Genomic DNA, 23,922 nt, shown 5'->3' with positions numbered 1-23,922 from the left:
ATGGAGGGATAATTCAGTGCGAAATTTAGTTTTATTAGTGATTGTCACGAGTGATTCGGGTAGGGCATTCCAATCAGTGATGACTGTGTTAGTGAAGTGGTGTTGCCTAGTGGTAGTTTTTGCCCTAGGTTTTTGGAGTTTACGGGAGTGACCTCTGGTTGATTGTGAAAGGGTCGGACTGAAGAAAGTGGCGATATCTAATGCTAGTTTATTGTTGAAGAAGTCATGTAAGAGACATAGGTTATTTATACGATGGCGCGTGCTGACGGAGTCTAATTTAAGTTTATTTAGGCGTTCTGGGGCTGGTATAGTTTCAAAGTTTTTGGTTAATTTTGTAAATTTGTTTTGGGCCTTTTGTAGGGCGTTTATATCTAGAGTTGATGAAGGGGTCCATATCGGGGAAGCATAGTCTAAAATTGGTAGTGCTAAGGCTTTGTATATAGTTGTTATTAGTTTAGGGGCCCTATGGTTGAAGGTACGCCTTACTAAGCCTGAGAGGGAGTGTATGCGTTTTACTATTTTGTTAGTGTGGTTTGAAAATTTAAGGTGTGGATCCGTTAAAACGCCTAGGTCAGGCTCAGATAAAGTAGTTTTAATGGGAGACCCGTAAAGGTGGTACGTAAAGTGCGGGTTTGAGGAACCTAAATGTAGGATTGCACATTTATCAATGTTGAATTCTAGTCCATTCGCGGTGGCCCAAGATTCAACTAAAGATAAATCTGCCTGAAGTTGGAGTGAGTCGGAGGTCGAGCGAATATGGTACGAGAGTTTGGTGTCGTCAGCAAATAGTAGTATTAGGGCCGATCGCACGATCAATGGGAGGGTGTTGATGAATATGTTGAAAAGTAAGGGACTTAAAACCGAGCCCTGGGGGACCCCCCTTTCTACCGGTGCCCAAGAAGAGTGTTGGCCCTTGACCACCACCCTTTGCCGTCGATCGGTTAAATAATCGTTTAGCCAGGCTAGCGCCAAATCAGATATGCCTGCCGCAGAGAGTGCTTGGAGGAGCTTATGGTGAGGGATACTATCGAAGGCCTTAGCTAAATCTAGATAAATTATGTCAACATTATAGCCCTCATCTAGCCAGGTTGTCCATTGATTGGTAGCTACTAATAAATTGGTCAAACAGGAGCGTTTACGGAGGAACCCATGTTGAGCTGGCGAGAAGAAATTAATGGTTGTAAGATGGTTTAGTAGTTGATCATAGACTAAGCGCTCACTGATTTTAGCTATTTGGTTGAGGGAGCTAATTGGGCGATAATTAGTGACGTCGGTTTTGGAACCTTTTTTAAAAATTGGCGTAATGTTTGCTTCTTTCCATTGTTTAGGTAGGGTACCTGATAAAAAGGATGCGGATATGATGTGGTGTAGGGGGGTAATTAAATTATGTATAAGTTTTCGGAATAGTATTGGGTGTAGATTATCGGAACCCGGGGATTTGGTAGTAGGGAGGGTTAGGAGGATCTTATTGAGACTGGATAGGGGACATTCAAATAGGGTAAGAGCTGATGGCGGACCTTGAATCGGGACGATGGGACAAGGTTGCGGCGTAGGATCGAGATTCGGGATGAGGGGATATGCTTGCGATTTTGGAGCTGCTACTGTCGTGGCAAAATATGAATTTAAACATTCCGCGTTTTCAAGGCTGGTGAGAGTAAGGTTGCCGTCAGGTTTACGTAGCTGCATAATCGGGAAACGACTTTTTCTGAATTTGTTGACATAGGCATAGAATGATTTGGGGTTTGAGGATATCTGGGTGATTAAGTTTGCTTCTTGTTTACGTTTAATGCTTCTCAGGTGGTTAGTGTGTGCAGTAGTAGCCCTGCGACTTTCTTGTAGGTAAGTCGATATGATAGGGGCAGGGGCGTGGTGTGATTTAGCCCGTTTAAGCTTACGCCAGGCAGTAGTTTTATGTTTTCGCGAAGTTATGGTACGGGGATTGACGGTTGGTGATTTTGTGTATGTGCGAAAGGGTACGAAGGCAGTTATGCAACGAAAGATGACCGAGTGGAAGGCCCTCCATAGTGAATCAGGGTGATTATCTTGGAGGAGAATAACCCAGTTAATTGTATTTAGATATGAGGAGAAGGAGTCGAAGTCACAACGGAAGAAGTTTCTAATGGGACGATGTATATAATTGGAGCCAGACATGTGGGTAGTGAATAATATTACATTGTGGTCGCTTAGCCCTAGTGGGGGTTCGAAGGTTGGGTTTTGAATAAAATTTCCATCGGTACAAAGAATCAAATCTAGGAGGCTATCATCGGAGAGTAACCCACCATTACGGGTAGGAGTGGTAATTGTTTGGGTAAGAGCGCAATTAATTATAGTGGTGAGGAAAGTACGCGTGTGGGGGCTAGCCCCTGGTAGGCTCGTGTAGGTTGTCCATTCTATTTTGGGATAATTAAAGTCTCCCATTAGGAGCAAAAGGTGTTGGCGGGAATCACAGTAAGAGGTAATTTTGGTCAGATAGTCCGTCAAAATATCGTGATTATCGTAAGTTGGGGAGCGGTAGAGAACGCCGATGACTATTTGGGCATGCGAAAGTGTTATTTGGACTGTTAAAATATCTAATCCACTATAGGCAGCGATGGGAGGGCAGAAATTAAAGTCAGTGGGGTCTAATTGTCTAGTGGGGAGAGTTTCTAGCAAGTATAAAGCCACTCCGCCTCCATGGGAATGGGGACGGTCGTTGCGGAATAGGTTGTAACCATGGATAAAGTGTTCATTAGGTGAATGTTCCGGTGTCCACCAAGTTTCGGTGACGGCAGCAAGCAGAGGGCAATGTAGTTTGAATAGTAAGAGAAATTCTGCAAATTTTATGGTACCGCACAAACTTCTTGCGTTGACTAAGATGCCTTTTGAATGCTTAATTGGGGGGGCAAGTTTAGGTTGTGGTGGAGTGATTGATGGCAGGGAGGCCAATAAGCAATGGAGATACGCGTCTGATGAAGGCACAAAGGGCGAAACCCTGGGGTTGAATGGTAACTGCGATGATCTATGGTGAGGTTGTTGGGGTTGTGTATATGATGTAGCTTGACTAGATGAGGTGACTTGGAGTGTAGGGGTTAAAGTCAGTTTTTTTGGTAAAACGTGTTATTGGGGCAGACGTTCTTGAAAGATGGCATATAGTTTTGGTGTGAGAATGGTGGAATGTTTGTCGGATTAGACAGACTTGGAGCGTAATAAGGTACTTGAAGAGTACTAGGTGGCAAGTGCAGGTTAGGGTGGGCCCTTGGCTGATTGGGGGGTGTCGGCAAAAGTGGAGGGGTGACGTACTGGTTGAAGGATTTGATATGAGTAGTATTGTCCTGGTTGAGATTAGGCACTTGTGGCGTTGGGAGGGTTTCTGAGGGCCGGTTGGAAGATCTTTCGCAGATTTTACCTTGGCGAATGACTAAGTCGTTGCGACCTTGGGCTCGAAGGAGACGCAATTGCTGACGCAACTCAGTGTGGTGTTGTCGTTGTTCTGGTGAACGGTCGACAGTGTAAGAGTATGAAAAGCCACAATTTTGGTCTGATTTCAAGACGTGCAGCTGACTTATAAAATTTTGTCTGTCTTTCACAGTCGGGAATTTAAATATAATCGGTCTGGGTTGCGGTTTAACGTCGGGAATGCCGATGCGATAATATTGAACATGAATGAGTTCGTCGTGGGTGAGGCCGGTATCGCGAAGTAGGGTCTTACAGAAGGACGTATCGTCTGATTGTGAAGTTTCTGGGACATTAAAGAGTAACGCATTGCGTTTGCGGTGTTCGATTGTAAAGTTGGTATCACGGGGGTGCGTAGTTTGGGCCGCGTGTAGGGACTTCATAGCAGCGATTTCTTGGCGTAAGGCCGTAAGTTCGGTGTGTGTGGGGTTGTTTTGGCTCAAAGTGTCCGATGTAGTGGGAGGCGATTGGACAGTTGTGAATTTCTGTTGAAGATCCTGTGAGAGGTCACTTAGGAGTTGGACTTCTTGTAGAGTTGTGGCTAGTTTTTCTTCAATCAAACGGAGATTATCTGGGATTGAATGAAGATTATCTACTTTTGCTTTGAGTGTTGAGATATTAGCTTCATTCTTATGGAGAAACGTTTGTATTTGGGAGATATCACAGCGTTGAGAAACACAGGATGTTGCAGTATTTGAGACGGTAGTTTTTAGCTCCGTAAACTCATTTTGACTAGGGAGACCAGTGATAGCGCGTTGAAGCGAGAGGTGGTCTTGATTGATCGTTTGTATGCTCGAAAGTATCTGATAAAATGTTGGCATTAAGGGAATACATTTCGCACAATAGAATTTGAAATTATCACTAGGATGGTCAAGATGTGCTTGGTAGAGAGCCTTAGCAATTTTGGAGCAGTGGATATGGGACCAATTGTGGCAAATGTCACACAAGAGGCCAGCGTCGGTGTCGAGAACTTGGAGTAAACAAATTGGGCAGATATCATTGCATTTGAGTGAGGGATCTGGGTTGGAATTGACGTTAGATGCGTCGGATTGTTCGATTAACCTGTCGGTCTGTTCAGTAGATTTGTCGGAATGTTTAACAGTCGTATCGGAAATGTCATTAGGCTTGTCAGATTTGTCAGAATTTGTGATAGTCTTGTTCATTGCACGAGTCGAGTAGGTATGATGTGACGTATATAGAGAAGACTTTAGAGGAGAGCGCGTGACAAACATTGTAGATGTGTGCGGTGACCGAGGCTTACGAAATAGTAGCATAACGTTGTTCCAGAAATAAGGCGCCACGCTTTAGCCAAGGCTTATGCGAGCTAAATAGAGTGTACGAAGGGTTCATAATAGAGCTTTCGTGAGTTAATCGACAAAACTGGTTGCACCACGGTGTAGCCCGCAAAAAACTTGCCTTAAGAACACAAACGTAACTTAATAAATCGTTAATAAATTAGTCAGAATTAAATCAAAAACCGGAGCGAAGCGAACCCGCGGCTTTCACGAGGCATCCAAACGTAAGGGGAGTCAGTTTAGGGATAATTTCATCGGTTACATTAATTTGATCTCCAAATTAGGATGGAATCGCGAACCGTACGGTTTGAGCGCTCTACGTAGTCTCTTTCCAGTGGTGGGAAAGAAATCTGATTTTGTAAAATGTTTTGAACAAATCCGTAAACTGGAGATATCAGTGGACAGAGGTCCTACAGCTAATGTTATAGAATTAATCCACTTCTTTCTAGTGGCAGTCTCTTTCGGAAAGTTGTGGTAAGAAAGAAAACGTTCTTTACACCTACAGTTTGAACGCAGCAAACATGAGTTGAAGCCATGATTGTTACATAAATAAGTAAATAAAAACGTTTATGTTATATTTTGTTTTATGCCTTTAAATATAGAGACACACACTTATCAAAGTTTGTTATGGTGGGCACCATTATCGACTCTTATTTTAAGAATATGTAACAGTTTAATGTCCGGATATTTAAATATCAGTACCTTAAAACGTTGCTAACGTTTTTTTAACATGATAAAATAACGTTATTCAACGCTGAAAACAACGCTTATCACTAATCTGCCGTGTTTTACAAGACCAAGGCTTAGCTCGCCTTAAATGTTTTTATTACTAATAAATGTATAAAAAAAGACTCTTACCGTCAGAAAACGGTGGTATTTCCTCGAAAGTAAGTAGAAATACAAGTTCCAAGTGTTTTTTAAACGATTTTACAGGTGTAAAATTTATAAAATACGTTTTTCTGCTCTTAGCTCGTATAAAATGGAGTAATGGCATCTCCGAGGGTTTGACTTATTATGCCCTATAGGGGGTTAACATAGAGTGCCACTACTCTAAGCTCATCCTTTAATTTAGTTTCGAAAGTTCCCGATAGATGGCGTTTTATACGGCTACCCCCAGAAAATAGCGGCTGTCTGCTCGTTGCCCCTTCCACGTCGACCTCCCATTGAATTGTGTATCTACCCTTTTAACATATCTATGTTTCAAATAAAGTAACTTCTATGAAGTGACAAATTGAACCACAAAACCAATGATGAAACAAGTAGCTATGGCCTTCAATACATACTACTATATATATGACGATTTTCTAATTTGCAACGAAAAGTAGTCAAGATGATATCAAAACATGAGCAATTGACCCCTTTGATTTTACAATTTATGTAGACTTGAAGAAACCAACGACGGAAATGCTTTCTCCGGGGAAATTCATAAAGACCGAGAAATTCGATTCAGATCAGGTGGAAAATTTAGAGGCATCAACTTCAGGAATTCCAATAAGATGGCCAATCAGAATTAAAGATGAAGAGGATGACATTCCTAATGAAGCAATTCCTCTACATGGATCAACGGGAAATACTGACAATGTGGGAAAAGTTACGGAGAATCAAGGACAAGGACAGGCCAACATCACTGATGAAAGGGAAAAGGTTTCTAAACGCCGAAAATGTAAATCATCATTCCGAAATAAGGAACATTTAACAAATCATAAGACCGTACATACGTCCGACCGACCATTTAAATGTAAATTGTGTCCAAAGGCCTTTAAAACCAAGAATAACTGGCAAGATCACCAAGTCGTTCATGTGTCGAAACGCGCATTCAAGTGTAACTTGTGTGGGTCTCGCTACAAATCAAAATCGCATTTGAAACTTCACAAGATGAGACACAGAACTGAAAAGAATCACAAATGTTCAGAATGCGATAAAGCCTTTGTGACGTCGACTGAATTAAAGCAACATAAAGCTGTACATTCTTCGGATCGACCATTTAAGTGCGACAAATGCGATAGTTGTTTCAAAATCAAAAGTAAACTGAATTCTCACCTAATAAGTCATAGTTCATACAGGCCTTACAATTGCAAAAAGTGTGATAAATCTTTCAAAACGAGAGATAAATTATTCAGGCACCAAGATACACACTCTGAAGGTGAACCAGAATTCAAATGCCAGCATTGCCAGCGTTTGTACAAATCCAAAGCTTGCTTATACTCACACAAGAAAGTGTACCACGGAACCAACAAAACATTCAAGTGCGAGTTATGCGAGGCCGAGTTTAAAACCAGTGGTCATTTGCGACGACACAGTAGTGTACACGAAACCAAAAAGCCATTTTGTTGTGACCAGTGTGAGAAAAACTTCAAGACCACAACTGACTTAAAGTTACACGTCAAAATCGTGCATAGTGATGAAAGACCACATAAATGCGCAAAATGTGAAAAAACCTTCAAAGCCAACAGCCATCTGAAAAGACATGTTTTGATACATTCTTACGGCAAATCTTTCAAATGTTCCAAATGTCGATTATGCTTCATTACTAAAATTTCTTGCCGTAAGCATGAACGAGTTATTCATGCAATGGGTTTTGGAAAACAGAAGGGTAAAACTTGTGGCAAATTGTTCGAAAAAATGGTAATTCATAAATGCCCAAAAGAAAAAAGGCCTTTTAAATGTGACATTTGCGAAAAATTGTTCCAAAGAAAATCTAGTTTAGGGAATCATATGGCCGTACACTCGGATGAGCGGCCTTTCAAATGCGACATTTGTGAAATGTCTTTCAAAAAAATGAGTCATTTAGCTTCACATTAAGCTAAACACTCACGCGAAAAGGCCTTCGCCAAAAAGGCTGCGATATTTCCTGAAAAAGACGAAAAATACAAATGCCATACGTGCGAAGTCGTGTTTTTCAACAAAGATTCCTTGTTTCAACATAATGGAAAAAAATGTCCCTTTGAAAAATTTCAATTGCAAGCTTGCCACGTTGTATTGAAAAGATTAACTCCTAAAGAACTTGCAGAATTTGGTGTATTTTCATATCCAAGAATGAGAATTAGAATCAAAGATGAACCACTGTAAATTTATGCAGGATCTATTGTAACAAGCAATAAAAATTTCGAAATAATCATTACCATTAATTTCAATTCAATTTACTCCGATTTTTTAGACATTACTTCAGAGCTGTGCTAATTAGCTGACTACTAATTGAATTAGAATTAGCAATTAGGTAAATATTTATGAATTAATTAATTAGCCAATTAGCAATTAGACATAGAAACTAATTAAATTCAATTAGAAATTAGCCATTTATTTATCAAACTAATTAATTAGAATTACTAATTTCTAATTAATTACTTGTCTAATTAAGGAAAAAATAGAAACCATAAGTGAACATAAAAGTTTAAAAGTGCCCATGGATTTAGTACTTTGGTAATGCATAGTTTAATGTTTCAATGCCATTGAAAAACGGGTACGGAAGCCAAGAATTATTCTCGAAAAATGAGACAAGCCCTGAGCCTTCCGTCATGTTAAAATTTGTCTCATTTCTTCATTTTCTTGCCACAGTTCCTATAATGGACTCCTGAGTAGTAAATACATGCGCACTGCTTTTAATTCGAGTAGGTAAAACAGTCGAAATTTCGAAATAGGGCAGTTGCGAACTACGAAATATTCTACTAGTACTAGTATTCTCTCATATTTGAGGAGCTGAAAAATTTAGAGTAGCACTAAGGCTTCCTCATTGATATAATCACGGAGCTTCTATTAACAGGGAGAGGAAACGTCCTTCCCCTCAAGTACTGTAAAGGCCCTTAGGAAACGTAGACACTATTTGTCCATAAAAAGGGGCACATTTTTAATCCCCCCCTCGGTTTTCACTGGTAAAAAATTGGAGCTTTAGGTAAACAACAAAGATGGCCGCCTTCACTCGTTCGTAGAAAGACATAAGCCTCGGACTTTTTAATGTTTAATTGCTATAATAATTGGTACAATTTTAAAAATTAAAATGGATTGCGATTACAATCAGTTAGTTTGTAAAAAGGGGAAGAAGAATAAATGTGTTTACGGAAGCTGTAGAAGCGATTCACGATATAAATCGTCCTTTTATGGCCAGGAATTAAAGTTTATAGTCCGTACCTTTTTAGTCTTAGCAGGGAGAGAGGCTTTTGTCTCCATTTGTATAGTCACAAAACCTTTATTTTCAACATAATCACGGAGCTTAATATAATCTGGATTTGTTCAGAGCACAACGGAGCTACACGACCACGTTCAACGTCTTCAAACTTTCAACGGCGGTCGCGTAAGCCTTGTCTACAAGCAGGGGTCGCGTTCCTCCAACTTCCTTACGACAAGAAAATGACGTCAGACTTTGTTTACTTCGGCTCAGTGTGCGCGCGAGGAATGAAAACGGTGCGCAGAACCGAGGTACGCTAAGAGCGAGGGGGAAGAGACCGAGTTTCCTCTCCCTGTAATAGAAGCTCCGTGATATAATAAGGCTTTTTCTTATTCAAATAGGTGAATCATGAGTTAATTCCTCGATTTTTTTACAACAAATTGGCGTAAAAGAATAATTGAAAATCCAATTGGCTAATTAGTTAATCCTAAATCTAATTAAATTTTAATTAGATAATTACCTTTCCTATTCATACTAATTAATTAGAATTACTTCTCAATTAGCACTAAAGTAATTAAAATTCAATTACCATTTTCAATTAGTAAATGTTGCTAATTAATTAGAAATTCAATTAGCTAACTAATTAATTAGCACAGCTCTGCATTACTTGTACCAAATAAAAAATCTTTCGACGTCATTAAATTTCATTTTTAAATATTAAATTCGTTGAGTTGCTTGAGAAACGCTAATTAAAATCACGCAATATTAGAAAGGGTTAATGTAGGCCTAAAATTTTAGGTCAGCTGTTAAAGTTTATTGTGAATTTCCCAAATTATTTTGTCCTAGTCTTCAGAAAGACCATTAAAGCATTTACAAATGTGACAATAAAATTTGCTGTCGTGGTCACCAATAATGGTTTAGTATAGTCTTCAATGAAACATAGATTTATTTAGCGCCGTCGTAGTCTCGAGGTCAAAATGGCTAGAATAGACAAATTCGGAAATTCCATACTCATAAACCAACTACTAGGGGCAAGCGCCAGCGGGATAAAAATTTAATGATAAATTATCACAGCAGATGACGCTACCAACTAATAATAAAAATAATCTAATAAGTAATTAAAGTACAAAAACAAATATTGAGCCCCGAAACGGTCAAATATCAAATATATAAAAAAATAATCAAAAACTTAATTAAAATATGATATATGGCTATGAATAGATGGCGCTGCCTGTTATCAAAAGTTGTTTCCATCCATTTTGTCGTCTGCTACACCTGGTTTATGGCTGGAGCCTTGTGCTTGTTATTTAAATCAATTATTTAAGTCAACTTTTACGGTCCTCACTCTCCTCAGTTATGAATTTAAACGCGGCTGTTAATGGCGGTCTGATATTTCCAATCTCGGGATATCAAAAAAATATTGCGGATGTCCCCCTAATTACGAAACACGAAATTAAAGACTTTTAGAAATCTAAGTCAAAAACGTATCAACACTACAATAGAAGTTACAAATTTCTAATAGAAGAGTATGTATTGTCAGATACGCTAATGAGCAAATCAGAAAAGTAAGTAAAATACTTGTTTGAACTTTTGTTCATCGTAATAATTAAAAAAACTTTTTAGGGACCACGACAGAGTATTTGTAAAGGCCTCTTGTTTCAAAAGTCAAAAAAGAATGAAAATCCTTACACAATTTGTGCTGCGCTTAAAATATCTAGCCCTGTAATTTTAGATGTTTATTGTGGATGCCCAGCTGGAGTTTTGGGAACTTGCAATCATGGTATAGCGCTATTGAGACTACTTGCACAGTTGCGTAGTAAAAATATAGATAATCCGCCCAAAGAATTGTCATGCACTGACAAGCCCCAACAGTGGAATCGCCCTAGGGGTAAAAAAATATCACCGTTGTCTGTGATAGACATAAATTTTCAAGCTCCCAGAGAAGATGGACACAATAAACCACTTCTTTCAAAAATGTACAATGCTACATCAACTAGTCTTGATCAAAATGAAGTGTCATCGGCTTCTAGAGAGTTGATTAGTAATCTTAATGCTGGTGGGGTTGATGATGGCTGGGCGAGAATTTTACCTCAACCAGAAGAATTTGTTTGGGTAAAAACCAGGATGGGATATGCTCCGGAAGGTTCTCCTTTAAGCTTACAGCTATCGCTTATTGAAGATGGATTCGAAGTAATTCACAATCTCAACAGCTTTCAAAGCCCGATGTTAGTTGCTTTTGAACATGTTCCAAGGGATAGATTTGAAATCCCCACGCATTCAAATTCTATTGGTTGTACTCCTTGGAATTTCAAGAATTCGTCCAAAAAGTTTACTTCTACAGAGTCAGTTTTATTGAAGGTATAGAACTTTTTTAATTTCTCTTTTCTTTATAGTTAAATTTTTCCATTTCATTTTTTAGCGTAACCAAGTTACTATTCAGGGAGCTAAGGAGCTTGAAATAAAAACAAGAGATCAATCTGATTCCCAAGAATGGAAGGAGGCACGATCTAGCAGATTGAATTCTTCAAATTTTGGATCTATTTGCAAAAGGAAAAACCAAGTTTGGACCAAAGTTGGCGTCAAAAATATTATAAAACCAAAAGATATTGGGCATCTCAACGCAATAAAATATGGAAAACGATGCGAAATTGTGGCCAAAAAAAAGTATCAAGAAACAATGCATAGATTGGGACACGATGTCACGGTCCACTCTTCGGGGTATATTGTAAACCCTGGTAAACCATGGCTGGGAACGTCTCCCGATGGTCTTGTTGAAGACCCTGCAGAAGTGGAGCCTTACGGGCTCATTGAAATTAAATGCCCCTGGTCAATTAGGGATAAAAACCCCACTGAAGTTTTAAGTGGCGATTTTAGGATTAAAACGATTAATGGAAAACTTGTGTTGAAAGAAAATGACGATCATTTTCATCAGATTATGGGGCAGATGACGTTATCGGGATTACCATGGTGCGACTACGTAACATATTTTCCTACAGGATTGATAATTGTAAGAGTACGTTTCGACCAAGAAAAATGGAAAAAGATGGAATCGATCTTGAAGAATTTTTATTTTGCTCACGCGCTGCCAACCTTATCAAAGGAATAAGTATTTAAGTGATAAAAATGGGTTAAATGCCTAGCTAAAGTTCCTAAATATCTGTGATATTTTAGTTCCCTAGAAAAAAACAAAAACAAAAAAAAAATAGGAAAACTATTCAAAATAAAATTGATTGTTGAAACATACACCATTAAATTTCGATACTTATACATACATTTTTAAAATTTTTACAGCTAGTATTCTCTTAATTATATAAATCCATATTTTCAAGATCATTATCATCTGAATTAAAATCGGTCCCGTATGGTTAGTCATTTACAACGGACATATTTTCTGGTTCGAAAAATTCTTCACAATCATCCGGCTCATCGTCAGTAGTATGGCTTGCATTACCCGGCTCCAAAATTTCTTCGTCAAATTCCTCCAGCTCATCATCAATAGTAGCGCTTGAATTACCCGGCTCCAAAATTTCTTCATAAAATTCATCATTTTCCAAGGAGCTGTTGTTTAAATTTTGTTCATTTTCTATATTGACAATGAGAGGGCTTTGGAAGTTAGATATAATCGCTATAATAGTCCACAGCTGATTAATGACAGGCGCAAGAGTTAATGGAATTGGACGATCAAAGATATGGAACCCTCTAATCCTAGCAATTGGCCGCTCAACATGGATGCGAAGGGCTGCAATCTTTTGGGACTTTTCGAGTTCCTCCTTCGAAAACTGGCCTTTTTCACCAAGGAATGGTGGTATATTTAATTTAATGCCTTTTGGGTCTAGCAACTTTTGAATCAAAAAACCTTTATCCGCCATCACACTATCATTTTGGTTGAAGTTCAGTTTTAAAAAACCACTTCGCCGGGTTATTTCTTGGTCGGAGATGCTGCCTGTGAACAAATGAGAGACGAAGGTGACGTAGCCATTAGGGCTTATTCCAAGAAGTCCTTTGTAAGTTGTGGTGGATTTGTAGTTTGAATACGAAGCAGACTGCAATACCAAAGACTTTGAGGCTTGGCATTTAAGTTCTGTAGCATCAATTATGACGCGAGTGCTAGGATAATCTCTTTTGAAACTTTCTGGCATAGTTGCGTCAACTTGTTCTCTTGTAGGCCATAGATTTATTTGTCCTAAGCGAAAGTACATGAAATTTATCCAAGTAACGCAATAATTGGACGCTGTGCTTGGTGAAATACCGAAGCGGTCTGCTAAATCTTTTAAAAAAAGGCCGAGTCGCAGACGCATCAAAACTAGAAGAAACTGATCTTTCACATTCAATTTCTTGTTTCGACCTACAGGTGACATTTTTGGTTTAACCCTCCCACCATTCCAAAAGTTGATGTTTTCTGCATTGGGGCCTGGATTAAGCCGATTATATAAGGCCATAAGTTTATCATAACAAGGCAGGCCAGTGTAAAATAATATATCCTTGTTGTTATCCTTTATTCTGTCTATACTAGGGTTAAGCTCATTATAGCTCTGCTCAGCAATTTTGGCCCTATGCTTTGCATCAAGTGAATCCTTTTCTACTTTTTTGAGTTGATAATTTTTGATAGATACTTTCAAGTTCAGTTCAGCGATGCACGCTTCTAATTCTTTCTCTTTTGCTTCCAACTCTTTCGCTCTCGCTTCCATCTCTATCACTTGCGCTTCCAACTCTTTCACTTTCTTCGAACATTCACAATTACAATAAATGGCTACGGATGACATGTACTCCTCTGTTGAAGTGACAACCGTGATCATATCTGATACCATATCTTTAACAACAGATTCATGATCTTCAGTATTATTTAAACTTTCAGCCACCGTGTCTGTAGAGTCAACTATTTTGGTACCAGTGGTAAAATCCCACGTAAATACCGAAGGAACCGTCCCTTTCTTCAGTATATTCTTGCCATTTCCACGTCCAGGGTCATAATCAGACCTTTTAAAATGTTTTGAACACACATAAATGTACTTTATTGGTTTATAAATGAAGTCTCGGCGGCGGATTTTCTTAAGCCAAAGCAATCTCAAGGATTTGTTTTCTAACGAAGGTAAACTATGGTAGGAAATCTGAAATAAAATTGACAATTATTGGGAGTAATTTAAACTCACTTAACTATACTTACAGATTTAGAATTTCCTTTTTGGGTACAGTTCAAAACAGAACAAATCTTGCCTGGGGGGCAGCTGGGACTCATTTTGGCTAAGGCTTAGCACTCCAGCAATGAAAATGCTTTATTTACAATGATTTAAACTATATTTTTATGATTATCAAGTAGCATACGTTACTAATATTTAAAATTAATGATAATTATTTCATTAAAATAACAGATCTTTTAACTAAATGACTAAAAATACCTCAACCATCAAAATTTTGGAGCCATATTTCATTTTTTAACTTTTTTTTAAACTACGGTAGCGCCGCCTTTTAAGAGATCCGCGCATAACGATCTTATCCCCGCCCCTGGAAGTTCGTCTTCATTTCCGAATTTGTCTAATACCGGTATCGAAGATCGCTGATCGCTTACAACGTGGATTTCCGACTAGTTTTATAGATGTATTAAAGAACCATTTTATATATTTAAATGAAAGTAGTACGAGATATTGCCCAAGAACAAGTTACGTACGTAAAATATTTTCTTTAACAACAAGCGTCAAGCAAAATAGTGCGATCCGTGTTTTCAAATGAAGAAACCTTTATGAAGTTCGGAATGCACGATTTGAGCCTCGAAACCAATGATGCAACATGTAGCTATGGCCTTCAATACATACTACTATATACTTCACGTTTTCCTAATTAGCAACGGAATGTAGACTGCCTTCGGTTAAAGGGTCATGAAAATATCAAAACATAATTTATAATTTACTTAAACTTGAAGAAACAAAGGAGGGAAAATGCTTTCTCAGGTTAAATTCATAAAGACTGAGAAACTTGATTCAGATCAGTTGGGAAATTTAGAGGCATCAAATGCAGGATTTCCAATAGAGTGTTGTCAATAGTCTTGGTTTTGAATTAATAATACGTCACGTTAGGGAAAGATTGTTTTGCCACGGTTTGCAGCGCCATCTCTATTTTAAAATTTCTTAATATGCGCCAAAATGGATACCATGGCGGCCATTAGTGTTACCGATTATGATTCGAATTAGTCGCGGTTAAAAATGGATCCCCACAACCACAAAAAGACGCGAAAGGTTTGGTCTGGTTCAGAATACTTTTCAACTTTAAAGCCTCATGTAAAGAAACGATATTTAGAAAAAATAACCCAATTTTGCGATGGTGAGGATCCCTACCAAATATCCGAAAAATTATTTCTTCCAGTACATGATAAGCAAGGCTTAGGGGAGGGATCTAAAGTCGTCCCTCCGATTATGTTTCCCGATTTATACATGTACTTAATTCAACAAAAGTCGGCTTATACCAATGAAGATTTAAAAAATTATAAAAGCTTGCTGGCGTATGACCAATTTATATGTGGGTTCGTTAGGGATGTTAAAGTTACGAAACTCGAGAAATCATCCAATGTGATTATTAAATGCTTGGTAAGTTAACTGATTTTTAAAAGTCAAGCTACTTAGTCTTAGTCTAATGAACTTGAATTTATAAATTAGGTAATGCACTCTCAGCGTCTTAACGAAAAGTGTCTGCATGTTTGGACTGTTGCTTCTGCAAAAGGAACTATTTTTTCAAGCCATTGTGATTGTATGGCGGGCCTAGATGAATGTTGCACTCACATTGCAGCGTTATTATTTTACGTTGAATGTGGAGTAAGGTATCGGGAAAGTGTCACCGTAACTGGGGTAAAAGCCTATTGGTCAGTGCCAACAGTCAAAAAGGTGACCTATGCCCCAGTTTGCCAACTCAATTTGACTTCCGCAAATAAAAGAAAAGCTAACTTTGATGCTGTTATAGCGGATGGCAAACCCAGTCCTACCCAGAAATCCAATATTAAGAAGACCATTGATGTGCCACCACTGAGCGATGGAGAATGGTTTAGCTTTACTCAGACTCTACATGAGATAAATCCAAATGCTGCCCTTTTTAAAGTTCTGCCTGTATTGCAGGATCAGTTTAAACCAAAGAAAGTAAATTATCCCCCAATTTTAACGGAACTTTTCAACAACCAAAATCTTCCTTTTAATGAACTATTGGAGCATTGTGATAGTGTTGAAATAATTTTCACAAATGAAGAAGCAAAACAATTAGAATTGCATACCAAGGAGCAGTCAAAATGTAAACTATGGCAAATATACAGAGCTGGAAGAATAACAGCTTCCAATTTGCGAAAAGCCTGCCATTCAAATCCAGTGCAACCTTCGATTTCTTTAATATCGAACATTTGCAACCCCGCGAGTAACATTTTTGAAACTCCCGCAACAAAATGGGGAATTGCAAAGGAAAAGAAAATGGTTAAAATTTACTGTAATATCTCTGCGGAAAAACATGAAAAGTTTAAGTTTGAAAGAGCTGGCCTCTTTTTAAACCCACGTTTCCCCCATCTTGGGGCATCCCCTGATGGACTCATAGAATGTAATTGTTGTGGAAAAGGCTTGTTGGAGATAAAATGTCCCTTCTCACTAAAAGAAAATACTTCTAGAACAATTAGCCCAAAATCCTGCTTGGAAGAAACAACGGATGGCATTCGGCTAAAGAAGGACCACGCATATTATTACCAAGTCCAGGCTCAAATTTTTCTGACGGAGAGGCAATATTGCGATTTTTGTATTTGGACTCCAATTGACCATTACATAGAAAGGATCTACGCTGACCACATATTTTGGGAAGATAAAAATCGAAAGGCTGAACTGTTTTTCAAACGGGCAATATTACCCGAACTCTGTGGGAAATATTACTCTTCCATTAATACCAATGCTCCATCAAATTCAAAGCGACGACCAACATCACCTTTGAAGAGATCGCCAACAAAAATACCCCAGCTATCAAGATCACCAACAAAAATACCCCAGCTATCAAGATCACCAACAAAAATACCCCAGCTATCAAGTTCACCAACCAAAATACCCCAGTCACCAAAATCACCAACCAAAATACCCCAGCCACCAAAATCACCGACCAAAAAACCCCAGCCACCAAAATCACCAATCAAAATACCCCAGCCACCAAAATCACCAATCAAAATAGCCCAGCCACCAAAATCACCGATCAAAATACCCCAGCCACCTAAATCACCGATCAAAATAGCCCAGCCACCTAAATCACCGATCAAAATACCCCAGCCACCAAAATCACCAATCAAAATAGCCCAGCCACCAAAATCACCGATCAAAATACCCCAGCCACCTAAATCACCGATCAAAATAGCCCAGCCACCTAAATCACCGATCAAAATACCCCAGCCACCAAGATCAACTTCAAAATTAACAAAACCACCAGCGCCTATTCTATCGCAAGGGCCACAAATATTGCCAATGAAATTATCCAAGTCATCGTCATCCAAGATGATATTTACACAAGCATCTTCGACAAAAAAACAACCAAAGAAATCCCTCAAAAAGAAAAGGGAACCTTTAACGGTTTTATCTCCTAATAAAAAAAAAATTCAAACCCCAAAATTATGGTGTTATTGCAAACAGGAAGAGGGTAATGAACTTATGATAGGCTGTGATAGAGACGATTGTAAAATTCAATGGTTTCATGCTGTGTGTTTGAAAATTGACGTAATTAAAAGTGGGAAATGGTTTTGTCCTGACTGTTCTAAACAAAATAAAATAGACAGAGCTCAGAATAGGACTGCAAAGAAGATTAATATTTATTAAATGTAAATTCGTGTCAATAAAGGGAACAAGTGTTGCTTTATACAATTTCATACAAAAGAATTAAATTTAATCCATTGGAACAATGGAAGCGCATAGATTTGTTAAGGCGCATGCTACTAAGGCTATTTTATCTACTGTTGATACTTCTTCATCTGGAACACTGTCCAACAACTCTACCGGTATTTTAGAATGTAAAATTGCATATTTTTGCCTAATAGAACCTATCACCCTTTCAACGTGGATTCGCACATTTGCCAGTTTCCTAGTTTTTTCTACGTCATACGGGTCTAACTGAGATAGACCTTTGGTGAAAGCTGGAATTTTAATTGAAGCGCAATAAAATGCGACTTCATCCGCTATATCAAAGCCTCTATCTGCTAATATTACATCTCCAGGTATAAGTTTCTCTAGTATTCCCGAAGATATAGTTAGCAATTGATCGCTTACACGTCCGCCCCACCCTTTAGAAATGAAACTAACAGTTCCTTGTGGTGTAATCCCTATTAAAAACTTAACAGTATTATTATGCTTGTAATTAGACCATGTTTCTGCTCGACTAATTAAGCTTGATGGCTTCTCAGTAAATACTTCGAAACAGTCGATAATCACAGCAACTTGATTTCCAAAATGATCTCTAAAACACCGAGGCATTGTTGCCTGTAAGTTTTCCCTTTCTGGCCAATGTATACACCTTGATAAACGTTTATATAACGCATTTAATGTGTTGTAAAATAATCTACCAATGGTGTTATCGGAAACATCAAAAATATATGACAAGTGCCGATTTGACAGGGCTAATCTAAGTTTCATTAATGTCAAAATATACTGCTGAAACTTGGTCAGTTTTGAACGCTTAAATAAATAAGGCTTAATTTGATCATATATTACGATAAGATAACGGAAACTGTCAATTCCCGTAAAAAACTTAACTCGCTCATCATCACCCTCAAATGAATCTTCAAAATATGATTTACACTTGAACTTTTTCTCTGATGCCTCTAATTTCAGTTTTTCCGATTGGAGTTGCAATTTTGCTTCCTCAGTTTTTTTGGTTTCTGATTTAATGTTCAAAATTAATTCATCCAACTGTGTCTTCAATTTACGTAGTTCCAGCTCAGCCGCTTCTAGTTCAAATGTAAAACAGACGCGGAACATAGTTTGTGTTTCTACTGGGAGGGATTCTGTTTCAACTGTTTGTGTTTCACTTGAAATTATGTCTGTTTGAATTCCATCACTGATATCTAGCATCTCTGTTTGTACTACTTTATTTTCTTTTGGAAACGTCTGTGTTTGTGTTATTTTATCTTTAACAAATATCTTCGTTTGTACTCCTTGATTATTTTTGAATAACCGCTCCGTTTGTATTCCTTGATCATTTTTAAATATCTCCTCCGTTTGGACTTCTTGATCTCTTCCAAGCTTTACACTATGGATTTCAATGTTTGATACCATTTCACTAGCTCCACCAATATTTTCAGTTTCTATCTCTTCCACCCCAGGATAACTGTGGTCATGAAAGTCAGTACTTTCGCTACTACGGATATCAGACATACAAAACGGTTCTCCGCTACAGGACTCTATACCAGTATCGTGAGAAAATTCTTTAACTTCATCAATCTGAGGATCATCAGCGACAGCAGCCATAGACATACTGGAAAAGCTTAATCGCCCACGAGCGCGACAGAGAACAGGGGTTGATGTAGTAAAGGGTTTGACTGGAGATATTTTGGGTACCCAGTTTGGATTACTATCTTCAAATAACTTTGATGGAAGGCCTTTAATACAAAAGAAAACGTAAATAGCACAAATACAAAATAACATGATATATATATATATATAATGTCTTACCAGAATAAAAATGTCTTGAACACACCCTCTGATTTTTAACAGAGCTTGGGCTAAGGCTTAGCTTTTTCATCCATTCTTTGCGTCTTTTTTCGGACAATACTTTAGTTTTAGTACATTGATTACTAATCACACTTGGAATATTAAAAAACCGAAGCTCAGGATATTTTTTACTGCTTCTACGACAACTACCAACACAGCAAACTCTACCCATAATTAATTCAATCAGCAGTCAACTCAAATTCAAAAGCGGTAACAATAATGGCCGCGGTTTGTTTTGGTCTAGGGTTTGTTTCTGAAACATTTGTAAGGAAGATGGCGCTACAATATGATTTGAAAACAAGATGATTAAGTCCGCTGGTAAAATGACGTCAAATAGTTCTAATTGACAGCACTCTATAAGATGGCCAATCATAATTAAGGATGAAGATGACATTTCTAATGAAGCAGTTTCTTCACATGGATCATCGGAAAATACTGACAATGTGGAAAAGGTTACGGAGAATCAGGAACAAGGACAGCCCAACATCACAGATGAAATGGAAAAGGTTTCCAAACGTCGAAAATGCAAATTATCATTCCGAAATAAGGAACAATTAGCGAATAATAAGAACGTACATACGTCCGACCGACCATTTAAATGTAAATTGTGTCCAAAGGCCTTTAAAACCAAGTATAACTGGCAAGATCACGAAGTCGTTCATGTGTCGAAACGCGCATTCAAGTGTAACTTGTGTGGGTCTTGCTACAAATCAAAATCGCATTTGAAACTTCACAACATGAGACACGGAACCGAAAAGAATCACAAATGTTCCGAATGCGATAAAGCATTTGTAATGTCGTATGAATTAAAGCTACATAAAGCTTTTCATTCTTCGGACCGACCATTTAAATGCGACAAATGCAATAGTTGTTTCAAAACCAAAAGTAATCTGAATTCTCACCTAAAAAGTCATAGTTCGAACAAGCCTTACGAATGCAAAAAGTGCGATCGTTCTTTCAAATTGAGAAAGAAATTAATCAGGCACCAAAATACACACTTTGAAGGTGAACCAGAATTCAAATGCCAGCATTGCCAGCGTTTGTACAAATCAAAAGAATGTTTATACCAACACAAGAAAGTGTACCACGGAACACACAAAACATTCAAGTGCGAGTTATGCGAGGCCGAGTTTAAAACCAGAAGTCATTTGCAACGACACAGTAGTGTACACGAAACCAAAAAGCCATTTTGTTGTGACCAGTGTGACAAAACCTTCAAAACCAAAATTTACTTAAAGTTCCACGTCGAAAAGGTGCATAGTGATCAAAGACCATCTAAATGCGCAAAATTTGAAAAAACCTTCAAAGATAAATACAAATTGAAAAGACATTTTTTGACTCATTCTTACGGCCAAGATTTCAAATGTTCCAAATGTCGATTATGTTTCATTACAAAAATTTCTCGTCGTAAGCATGAACGAGTTATTCATGGAATTGGTGTTAAAAAACAAAAGTGTAAAACTTGTGGCAAAGCGTTCCAAAAAATTGCAATTCATAAATGTTCAACAGAAAAAAGGCCTTTTAATGCGACATTTGTGATAAATCGTTCGAAAGTAGATCTGATTTAAGGAAACACATGGCCGTACACTCGGATGCGACATTTGTGAAATGTCTTTCAAAAGAACGAGTCATTTAGCTTCGCACAAAGCTTTACACTCGACCGAGCGTCCATTTAAATGCGACGTTTGCGACCGTTGGTTCAAATCCCTCGATAATTTGAGATATCGCAAGAAATTTCACACGATCAAAAAGAATTACGAATGTTCCGATTGCGATAAAACGTTTTCGACAACGTTTTTACTAAGGAATCATAAATCAGCATTTCATGGTTTGGATCGGCCATTTAAGTGCAAACAATGCGGAAGTGGATTCAAAACAAAATTTCATCTAGAAAGACACCAATTCACTCACAGTACAGAAAGGCCTTGTAAATGCGATCAGTGTGGTAAGTCTTTCAAAACGAATTTAGAGCTGAAACGCCACGAGCGTATACGCTTCAAATGTCAGCGTTGCCAGCGTTTATTCGAATCCAAAGTGGCCTTAAACAAGCACAAAATAGAGCATCATAGCGTCAAAGAATTATTTAAATGCGAATTATGCGATGCCAATTTTAAGGAAAAATACCGTTTACAACGTCACAACAGGACTGTACACGAGAAAATAAGACCTTTTAAAGGTCTGGAATGCGCAAAGGCCTTCGCATGTTTGGCGAAATTGAAAAGACATAATTTGGTTCACTCCCGTGTTAAAGCGTTCAAGTGTTCTACATGTCCTTTGCGCTTCATTTCGGAAACGTCCCGTCGTAGACACGAAACATCGCTAAATCATATGTCTTCAAGCTCTGCCAAAAAGGCTGCGATATCTTCTGAAAAAGATGAAAAATACAAATGTCATACTTGCGAAGTCGTGTTTTTCAACGAAGATTCATTGTTTCAACATAATGGAAAAAAATGTTCCTTTGAAAAATTTCAATTGCAAGCTTGCCACGTTGAATTGAAAAGATTAACTCCTAAACAACTTGCAGAATTTGGTGTATTTTCATATCCAAGAATAAGAATTAGAATCAAAGAAGAACCAGACTAAACCAAGGCCCTGTTCTAACAATTAACTGCAAGATATGCCACTTTAAAAATTTGTATTTCCATAATAAATCATTTCAATTCAATTAAGTTTAAACGATTTAGACATTATGTGTAGCAAGTAAAATTTTGTATTGCCATGTATCAACTTCTATTAAATACAGTTTTCATTTTCTCAAATATATTTTTACCTCTCCGAGTGACGTATGTCACGGAGAGGTTCTAAAATCGACAGGCATGTGTGTGTGTGTGTGTGTGTGTGTGTCAGGCTGTTGTTATTGACTTTCACCCCAGGGGACCGTGTTCGCAGTTTCCGAATCGAAGCAAATGTGTTCGCTATTTCCGGACCGCATTCACAGTTCCCGGAAAATTCAAAACTTGAGGCTATCCACAATTCAACTGGCCACTATTACTTCATCTGACTAGTCAATTATCCATTCCACATGAACACCAATCTGTATTCATTGGCTTCTAACACCACCATCTTCTGGGCGTTGTTTTTGTCTATCCCACATAGACACCAGTCTGTACTTACCGTCTTCTAACACCACCATCTTCTGGTCATTGTCCATTCCACATGGACACCAGTCTGTACACACTGGCTTCTAACACCACCATCTTCTGGTCTTTGTTTATGTCCATCCCACATGGACACCAGTCTGTACACCTGGCTTCTACACCACCATCTTCTGGTCTTTGTTTTTGTCCATCCCACATGGATACCAGTCTGTACACCTGCCTTCTACACCACCATCTTCTGGTCTTCGTCCATTCCATTTGGACACCAGTCTGTACACCTGGCTTCTACTCCATCGTCATCGTTGGGTTAAAGACATTCGCTGCGATCAGCTAAGGTTACGAGAAACGTCAAGCCTCCCTAAGGTGGGATCGTCCACCAAAGGTTTTCACAATTGCGGTTGTTCTTGCTTTTAGCTGTAGTTCGACACCCTTATATACTACCTATTTGAGTAAGGTGAAGCAACTGGCGTATGCTTCATTTCAAACGCCAATATTAGTCAAGTCTCTCAAGAATGTCTAATTGTTCTTTATCAACGCGATGTAACGCTCAATAAGGCGAACAACTAACGAAGAAAATATTTAATATTAATTATATTTATTTTAATATTTAAGATAATCTTGTTTCTCAACTCAAAATTAAGACGGAAAGAGTTAAAAAACAGTCTATGTTTTACTCTGTGTGTGTCCGTCCGTTAGTGCACCGCGTTAGCAGTTCGCTTTGTTTTGTGGAAAGAAATCCTACAAAACCTTAATATTTGGTTTTCTCATAATGTATAATTAATATATGGAAATATTTTTCGTAATTTCGATGCCTTTAGTGGTTTTGTAGCTATAAAGCTCTGTTTCATTTTGATATCCCAAGAATATTTTTTATTATTATTATTTGAAATCGATGTTTATATATTACTTAAGCTATACTACATCTGTTTATAGCATAATTCTTTCTAAAGTGATTTCAAGAAGAACGCAACTATATTGGTCAAATGAACTTTTATTTGTCAATAGGCCTTGTGAACCAAAAAGTAAACGCTTGGGTTTGGTTTTCGTTTCTGTAACTGTAATACAGAGACATTAACGGTTCAGAGTGAGCCGAAAGTTAAGTACACTTATAAATTAATAAAAACTGTCTTTGTACACAAAGACGCGAAAAAGTAAGAGATAAGTGTAGAAAATTAATTGTTTGAAGTAACAGATATTCAAATTTTCATCTTTGAAGACGTGATTATAAAACATCAATTTATAGAAAAAATTTCTTATCTTAGTTTTTTTCACCAAAGTAAAATATTTTATCCTTA

General features: G+C 37.9%; 7 protein-coding genes and 2 long non-coding RNA genes across 10 annotated transcripts in view; 5 read left to right on the top strand and 4 right to left on the bottom strand.

The window, feature by feature from the left end:
* The window catches only part of LOC149682750 (uncharacterized), a 289,717-nt gene extending 267,431 nt beyond the window's left edge, over positions 1-22,286 (top strand). The window contains exon 2 of the long non-coding RNA XR_016365483.1: positions 22,214-22,286. This is a non-coding gene — a long non-coding RNA (uncharacterized LOC149682750). The remainder of the gene's footprint in view (positions 1-22,213) is intronic.
* Positions 5,105-5,578, bottom strand: LOC149682757 (uncharacterized). The gene is made up of 2 exons (XR_016365482.1): positions 5,340-5,578; positions 5,105-5,226 (listed from the first exon to the last, which is right to left on the bottom strand). It is a non-coding gene; the product is annotated as an uncharacterized LOC149682757 (long non-coding RNA).
* LOC149682756 (uncharacterized) lies at positions 5,964-7,848 on the top strand. Its single transcript, XM_089834338.1, has one exon. The coding sequence runs from the start codon at positions 6,132-6,134 to the stop codon at positions 7,527-7,529; it is 1,398 nt and encodes a 465-aa protein (XP_089690464.1). The 5' UTR covers positions 5,964-6,131; the 3' UTR covers positions 7,530-7,848.
* LOC149682755 (uncharacterized) lies at positions 8,722-12,059 on the top strand. The gene is made up of 4 exons (XM_089834170.1): positions 8,722-8,848; positions 8,959-9,140; positions 10,453-11,187; positions 11,249-12,059. The coding sequence occupies exons 1-4, from the start codon at positions 8,722-8,724 to the stop codon at positions 11,933-11,935; spliced, it is 1,731 nt and encodes a 576-aa protein (XP_089690296.1). The 3' UTR covers positions 11,936-12,059.
* On the bottom strand, positions 12,195-13,320 carry LOC149682754 (uncharacterized). The gene has a single exon (XM_089834169.1). It carries the CDS (start codon positions 13,266-13,268, stop codon positions 12,195-12,197), a length of 1,074 nt encoding a protein of 357 aa, XP_089690295.1. The 5' UTR covers positions 13,269-13,320.
* LOC149682753 (uncharacterized) lies at positions 13,318-14,250 on the bottom strand. The gene is made up of 3 exons (XM_089834168.1): positions 13,994-14,250; positions 13,366-13,937; positions 13,318-13,333 (listed from the first exon to the last, which is right to left on the bottom strand). Exons 1-3 carry the CDS (start codon positions 14,063-14,065, stop codon positions 13,318-13,320), a joined length of 660 nt encoding a protein of 219 aa, XP_089690294.1. The 5' UTR covers positions 14,066-14,250.
* On the top strand, positions 14,856-17,681 carry LOC149682752 (uncharacterized). Of its 2 annotated transcripts, XM_089834342.1 has the most exons (3): positions 14,856-15,101; positions 15,187-15,407; positions 15,477-17,681. In XM_089834342.1, exons 2-3 carry the CDS (start codon positions 15,237-15,239, stop codon positions 17,640-17,642), a joined length of 2,337 nt encoding a protein of 778 aa, XP_089690468.1. In that variant the 5' UTR covers positions 14,856-15,101; positions 15,187-15,236; the 3' UTR covers positions 17,643-17,681. The 2 variants fall into 2 exon arrangements, with proteins under 2 accessions (XP_089690468.1, XP_089690467.1); XM_089834341.1 differs by having other exon boundaries at positions 14,856-15,407.
* Positions 17,614-19,741, bottom strand: LOC149682751 (uncharacterized). The gene is made up of 2 exons (XM_089834343.1): positions 19,491-19,741; positions 17,614-19,417 (listed from the first exon to the last, which is right to left on the bottom strand). The coding sequence occupies exons 1-2, from the start codon at positions 19,699-19,701 to the stop codon at positions 17,709-17,711; spliced, it is 1,920 nt and encodes a 639-aa protein (XP_089690469.1). The 5' UTR covers positions 19,702-19,741; the 3' UTR covers positions 17,614-17,708.
* Positions 21,121-22,286, top strand: LOC149682749 (uncharacterized). Its single transcript, XM_089834345.1, has one exon. The coding sequence runs from the start codon at positions 21,138-21,140 to the stop codon at positions 22,110-22,112; it is 975 nt and encodes a 324-aa protein (XP_089690471.1). The 5' UTR covers positions 21,121-21,137; the 3' UTR covers positions 22,113-22,286.
* Positions 22,287-23,922: the final 1,636 nt, after the last annotated feature.

Source organism: Phalangium opilio, unplaced genomic scaffold (assembly GCF_054372755.1).
Source record: "Phalangium opilio isolate 3A_F unplaced genomic scaffold, DU_Popi_V2 ptg000038l_1, whole genome shotgun sequence".
NCBI lineage: Eukaryota > Metazoa > Arthropoda > Arachnida > Opiliones > Phalangiidae > Phalangium > Phalangium opilio.
Note: the sequence above shows the minus strand (reverse complement) of the source record. Positions and strands in the feature narration are given on the sequence as shown.